Source organism: Phaethon lepturus, unplaced genomic scaffold, assembly GCF_000687285.1.
Source record: "Phaethon lepturus isolate BGI_N335 unplaced genomic scaffold, ASM68728v1 scaffold25554, whole genome shotgun sequence".
In the NCBI taxonomy this organism is placed as follows: Eukaryota; Metazoa; Chordata; class Aves; order Phaethontiformes; family Phaethontidae; genus Phaethon; species Phaethon lepturus.
In genome coordinates this window covers 1-6951 of record NW_010532933.1, presented here as the reverse complement: position 1 = coordinate 6951, position 6951 = coordinate 1, and the positions used below count along the sequence as shown (strand labels likewise).

Genomic DNA, 6951 nt, shown 5'->3' with positions numbered 1-6951 from the left:
AGGAATGCCACCTCAGGAAACATCTCACTTCAAGCTAATTTTCCCCCCTGGTTCTTTTACTATCATCAAACCTCAAATTTGCATATTGTGATTCAGGAGAAGAAAAAAAAAAGACAGGAATTTTAATTCTGTTTGAGAAATATCCAGAGGGTCTCAGTCTTCCTCTATAATAAATGGTCCCTACATTAGGTATATATGCAGAAATAAAGAAAAAACCCCAAAGAAAACACACTGAAAATCTGCGTTGATACAAGCAACAAGCAAGGCAGGAAACACCTCACACCATCAGGGTATGCACCACGAGCACAGGGTGAACCCAGTCAGAAGACGGCAGTAACCACAAGCTCAGTAGAGACTGATGTGGAAACAAGATAAAAATTAAAATGGAAGTGGAAACTGGTACTTCCAGCATCCATGTCAAAATTACCAACACGACAGAACAGTTTCCTCCACTTGAGGAAGAACTAGGACTTTGCAGGTTATGAGACAGCACGCTTTAACTGTACACATGGTAAGCTCTGATGGGTTTAGAAGCTGTGTGAGCCAACAGGAAAACGAGAAATTTTGAGATCAGACCCTATGAATACTATAATAGAAACTATGCTCAAAGTTTATTTTTATTCCGTGATTTATTACTCAGAATATATCTAGTTTTGAAAACACAGAATTCTCTCAAAACACAGTTCCACACTTTACAAAAAGAACGCTTAACAGCAAGCAGGCTTAAACACAATAGATGTTGGCTCGCTTGTAACCATACTCGGAATGTAGTTAACAACAAGGTCTACACTCTTCGCAGTGCTACACAAATTAGTATTATCCTGAGACAACAAACATTTGGAAAATAAACTGGACAACTGAGACTAATGCAAAGTTCCTCGCTAGACACCACCAGCACCTTCAAGGATGGACAGAGTTGCAACTGCACAGGAAGGGAAGGTTCTCACTGCACAAGGGCATGAGTTTAACAGAACCCTCTTCCCTCGCTGCTCCAAGCACAAGCATCTGCCCTCTCACTACTAAGTACAAACCCAAACCTTGTGCTAATCGTGGTCAAAGAACGCTATGACTGTAGGTAGTCCTCACCTTTTGACTTACAAAATAAATATGCAACCAGAAGGAAGGAAAAAAGTGTTATCTGAAGTCACTCAACTATTTTCCTCTTCAACACACTGTTCTGTAATGGGAATGCTGCCTCAGGACTGTCTCCTTTTCCAAGGTTTTTGCTTAATGAATCAACAGTCTCAGATGCAGGTTACCATTTGGATAGCAGTTCACCTGCCACATCCGAGTGTAAAGTTGCCAGGAGCTGAAAAAGCCATTATGGTTTCACTATGCTCAAAGACATTCACAGGCTAAGGAAAACATTCCTAATAAATCCTGTAGGATGTAGTTTACTGCAACCACAAATAGTTTTGGGTTTAGCATTCCCTATTACAATTCTTTCAGGATAGACTGTTTAAGATGCTGTGATACTCTATTTCCTGCTCCCTGTCTCCCATCCTCCCCCATGATTACCTCCCAACAGTTATTCCAATTCAACCAGCTGCAGAGCAACATTCTCAACACGATCACTCAGCAGATCTGATATAAAGTAAACTTCTCCTAAAGTGCAATTTTACCTTATTTTTAATAGCGCTACATTACAAATGCGGCCACTAAAGACACCTGCACGGACACAAGCAAGGGAAGGGTAACGCTGGAGGAAGCGGTGGGGTGCGCAGACGGAGCATGCAGCTCAGGGTAGGACCCCCTTACACAAGGGTTGCTGCAGAAGGAGTTGCACCACAGAACCAGCACTTCCAGCCTGTTGAGGGCTGGGGATGACTCCCTGACCTCCGTCAGCAAATATACATGCTCCTCTATTCCACCAGGACTAAATCCACTTACTCCCTCCCGGTAGTCTTCTCCACTCCTCAGGCACCACTCAGGCTTTTTTCTCTTCAGTCATCTAATGGTAATTACTTACAGTTATTATACAAAGAGCTGTTGTTTCTAAGCCTATTTTCCAGCTTGACAGTCATTCCAGCTTCTTTGTTAGACCTGAAAAAGGCACAGCATCCAGAAGCTTGTCTGCTTTCCCGGCTATAACACCACAGCCAGTAACAGACCACTCTGCAACAAATCTTACCTCATAGCATAAAACCATCAATAGCCTCAGTGCCACTACGTGCTTGCTGAGGGGCGGTCCTCCACAGCAACACTTGCTTTTATCACTGCTGGGTATCTCAAAAAAGATGCAATAAGACAGAAGATGCACAGGCAGATTTTGCCTTTTAAAGATACTCTTCTCATCCTCTGGAATGATCTTTTCGTGGCTTTACCTGCAGCCAGTTAGTTAGCACCCTTAACGTGTGTTAAGGCAACACTCTACAGCTTACTTGCTTTGCTGAAATTATCAGAGATGGGCAGGGGGCAATTCAGTCTCATGTGAAGTTCTTTTTCTGGATAAAAATGCACCTTGTTGTCTCTCTCGCGCTGGAAACTAGAAATACAAGATACTAACCATATATCAACATAAAGAAGTCAGAGATGATGGCTCATATAAATTCAAATAAAAAGGCATTATTAGATTAATTTAACTGATACAATCAGAAGATTAGAATGGTCTTTGGAGAAGGGAATGCTAGAACACTCCAAACCTCCTCATGCCAAAAATGACCATGGCTAACAGCCGTTGGCATAGGCGACCCTGAATCAGTTGGCAGAACAAAGCCCCACATCTACGTACCTCCATATTATTCGCTATACAAACTCCTAGGAACATCTACAGGCATTAAAATATTTTACCTGCTCCAAGCCACAACAGAAGTTAAGAGTGAAGTGCAAACTAGTACCTGGGAAGCCTGACCGCATGCCCTATGCTCTAATTACTCAGGAAACAAGCTCAAACAGAAGGCCAACGTTTCTTACTTATGAATGCCTGTCGACCTTTTGCCATGGCAAGGATCTGCATAACAGTGGCCACTACTACAGCACGCGCACATGCTCACCCTTAGCTGCTATACTTAGTACAGAGCACAACCCACCTTCAGCAAGCTGAAGGACTCTGGAATTTCTTCTTCTAGTTTTAGCTGCAATGACAACAGTTGCTACAAGGAATGGCAAGCCACATCTGTTATTTTTCCTACTGACCAAATCATCCTCATTTCCTCCTAAATTGAAAGCAAGTTGTTTTGCACAGCCATTTGAAATGCAAACATTCTGTATTTTCTCCAATCAACACAGCACATTGATTCAGCTTCCTAACACTGTATTTTGGACATGGGAGATTAAAGAAAACACAGAACGCACTAAAAAACCTCCCATATTGTCAGTCAGTGGAAATCATCCAGTGTCCCAGAAAAGCCTGTGTTACCTCCTCTGAAGAATTTAAGCCATAGTCAGATGTTCACTGCCTAAGCGAGTGTGCCAGTTAAAGACACTTTCTCTCCCAAACCGCTCCTGCCTCTCTGCAGGAGCCAACAGAAGAGATCATGCAGTCACTCCCCGGCTACTCTGGTGCAAAGTCAGCTGCCTCCATTTACACACTCATCTGCAGCAGATCAGCCAAAGCTGGCTTCAGTGAAGCTGGCCAGGAAGGCTCAGCTGACCCACTCCTCCAGGTGAGCTCCTGCACAGCCCTCAGCAGAGAGGCAGCCCCACCTTTGACTTCTGGAGCAGATGTTTGACCATAAACTTGCACCCACCGCATCACTGTACAGGCTGCAAGCTCAGTGAACCAAAGCCAACAGATGAATTACAACTTACAATTTGCCTAATGCATGGGAAACACATTCATCTCCCTCTGTCCCTTTACTAGAATCACTTCAGGAGACTGTTTTCTGGAGGTGTAATCCATGTTCTTTGTTCTGCTCTAAAAGAATCTATCACTCAGTAAGCTATCTGCCCAGAAGAGAGAGAAGAGTAGTAGGTTATCAATTGAAGTCAGAGATTCAAAGAACTCAGAAAGCTGAGCGTAAACAGTAAGTAACCTTTGGAATCTATTTTGGTTTGGGGTCTAGCATTTTGCCAGTGAGTCAAAGATGCCCTTAAAAAGTTTCTTATGTGGGTATGTAAGTTCAGGGAAGCAGCACAAAGTGCTTCAAAGTTGCTCCCATAATTAAGATCAGGAAAAGGTAACCGCTTGATTTCTCAAGTCAGAAGCAACCAGCCATTTCCAGAAAGAGTAAGCTGCAGGTTCTCCTGGGAAGTGGAATAACCTGGGGGAAAAAAAAAATACCTCTTCACATACCAGTCTGGTTTCCACATGGTTTCTCCCAGGGTAGGACTGAACATTGACATTTACAAGGTGCCATAATACACAGCTATATCATGAAGTATACATAGGTTTTCTACTACTGTATTCTTTTCCAAAAGTACTACCAAATAACATGTAAGAGCAGTGCCACCAGAGAAAAAAGGATTGAGGGGAGGGAGAAGACAGACAGCAAAACTACCCCTCCAGACCTCTCAGGTGTACTCAGAGAAAACAGGGCAGAGGAGAAACGGCCTGAAGGAAATTTTCATGATGTAAAATCACAGCAAAATAAGTAGATTTTTACACAACAGCTTCCAGAGTGCTAAAACCTTGGAAAGAGGTGCTAAACACCTCTCTTGCAAGGACAAAGGCCTTATTTCAACCCCACTATGGAAGACAGTACTCCTGAAGTTAAGAGCTCTAGTAACAAAGGCCAGATTCCAAAAGCCCCCGAGTTCTTTGGGAACTGCTGATCGCATAAATGCGCTCTGGAGGCAGCCTCTTCACTCACAGCTCCTGTTTGGACCAGAGGATGCAGTACAGCTAACACAGCACAGAGCACTTCTATAGCTATTGCATTCCAGGTCACATCTTAATTGCCATGGAGCTACAACCAAAGCTCCACGGCACCCATGGTGACAACTGGAAACTCACTTAACATAAGCTGAAGCTGGGGGTGGGGGGGAAATCAATGTTAGGCTATGTATTCGTTCATATAACAACATGAGTAACAAACATCTGAAATAAACCACAGAATTAGCACTACCTTCGAATAATAGTTTCCTTCTGTAGCAAGGTTACTGACTAAAGAGAAAAAAGAGAAAATTATAGTTAAGCCAAAATACAGCTGGTTCCTACTCGTGCCTCCAGAACTCCCTGGTTTCAGAATGGAAGCAAGAAACTCTAGTACTAAGAAAAGAAAGTTTAGGGTAGAAAGATGGAGTTTACATGTGGTCATCTCTAATCCAATGGAAGAGGAAAGACAAGTCAGGTCAGAAAAAGCAAAATATGCTTAAAACAAGCCACACTCCTGAAGTGTGATCAAGTTCCTACACGTAGTAAACAGATAAAGGCATCCAGAAATAGGTGAAAACATTCTCCCTAGCTGAACTTTTCGCCAGGGAAGCGCATCCGATCCCGCCTCAGGAGCTGAAAGGCTCCGTCTCCCTTCAGAGCACAACCCTCCCCAGAGCCTCGGCCCTTCTGCAGGGGCCACCTCCAGAGGTGGGTGTAATTTAATCCCAGGAGCTCATTCAGCCCTAGGCCTCTCTGCTGAGAGCCAACATGGACGCTGCCTACTGCCAGTCAGGGAAGTGTTTTCCAAAGTGTGAACATCATTTTAAAGGGAATTGCCAAGAATCCAACCAAAGCAATTCCGCAGTTCACTCTGCAGCCAAATGAGGCAGCCAGTGACCCGGGCCCTCTGAGATGAGGAAAGGGGTTAACTCCTCCCATGCTCAGAGCCACCCCGAACACCCCCAGACACTTCCCCATTCTCCAGGACACGGAAGACAACATAGAGAGCACGCACCTGGCGATGGGGCTTCGGCTCACAGACCGCTTTGCGGCGAAAGGGCTGCTCGAGCGCCGTCGGCCATAAGGGCTCGGTGACCTCCCGCTGTACGACCCGCTGCCTCTCTCATAGCTCGAGGAGCGTCTCCTGTTGTAGGGGCTTATGGACCTCTGCCGCCGGCTGTAAGGGCTGGGAGAGCGAGTGTTCGACTGGTAGGCCACGGGCTCCTTGTAGGGTGGACTGATGGACTGGCGGCGCGAGGAGCCGCCGGGGCTCTTCCTGTAGGGATCGTAGTTACTGGATGTGTGAGAGCGGGGAGGGCTGAGATCATACTCCTGGATGTAGGAGGCTCCTGAGGGGCTGTCATCCAATTTAGGGCTGTCAGACCATTTTCTGTGAGGACTTCTGGATTTCCGCTTCGGACTGTCAATTGTTTTGTAACTTTTTGGAGCATCCCTTTTCCGATGGCTTTTACTGCGCTCTTTGTGGCTGGACTTGAGCTCCCGATCCTTCCTGGATTTCTCCTTGTGCGCTTTGGCTGACCGGGACTCCTTGTTGCTACTCTTAGAGGCCAGTGACTTCGGGTGCTCCTCGCTTTCAAGGAGTCTCTTGGAGGATCCCGATATTCTCTCCTTGGTGGACCCGGACCTGCTGGATGCCTCCAGGCTCTTTTCTAACTTCCTCTCTTTTTCTGCCTGCTTGCTCTTCATCAGCTCACGAATGCGCTTGTGCTGGTGGTGCCGGTGCTTCTGTATCCTCTCACTCCTGTCCGCTTTCCTTTCCTCGTTCTCCCTCCTGTCCAGCTTGAGGGCCACATCATCTGAGAAGGTATCCGAATCCGAACTGATGTCATCATACTCCACCAGTGGCTTGATCATCGCGCCCAAGGGTGCCGCTGTCTCCTGGGCTGCCAGCGGTGACTCCTTGGAGTGCCTGGACTTATGCCTCTTGTGCCGGGGGGCCAGCCGGTGCCTCTCCTTGCTGTTCGAACTCCCGCTGCCAGGCGCGTGCTGCGAGGACCCCCCGCCGCCCCCGTCCTTCTTGCCCCCATGTCTCTCTGGATTTGGCATTCCTCCTCCACTGTGCTCGAAAGAGGGGAGGGGGGGAATCCTCCAAAACCCCCAAACTTCAAACTTCCTCAGCGCCTGCTCCTCGCACCATTCACCCCGGCCTCAGCCCTCCCTGCCGCCAACACCCC

The 6951-nt window shown here is 46.5% G+C and overlaps 1 protein-coding gene across 1 annotated transcript in view; it reads right to left on the bottom strand.

Annotated features, from left to right (window-relative positions):
* Positions 1–6823, bottom strand: part of CDK12 (cyclin-dependent kinase 12) — a gene marked incomplete at its 3' end in the record, with an annotated part of 27113 nt that extends 20290 nt beyond the window's left edge. The window contains exon 1 of the mRNA XM_010285028.1: positions 5772–6823. Coding sequence (XP_010283330.1) covers positions 5772–6823 — 1052 coding nt within the window. The remainder of the gene's footprint in view (positions 1–5771) is intronic.
* Between the last annotated feature and the right edge of the window lie 128 nt (positions 6824–6951).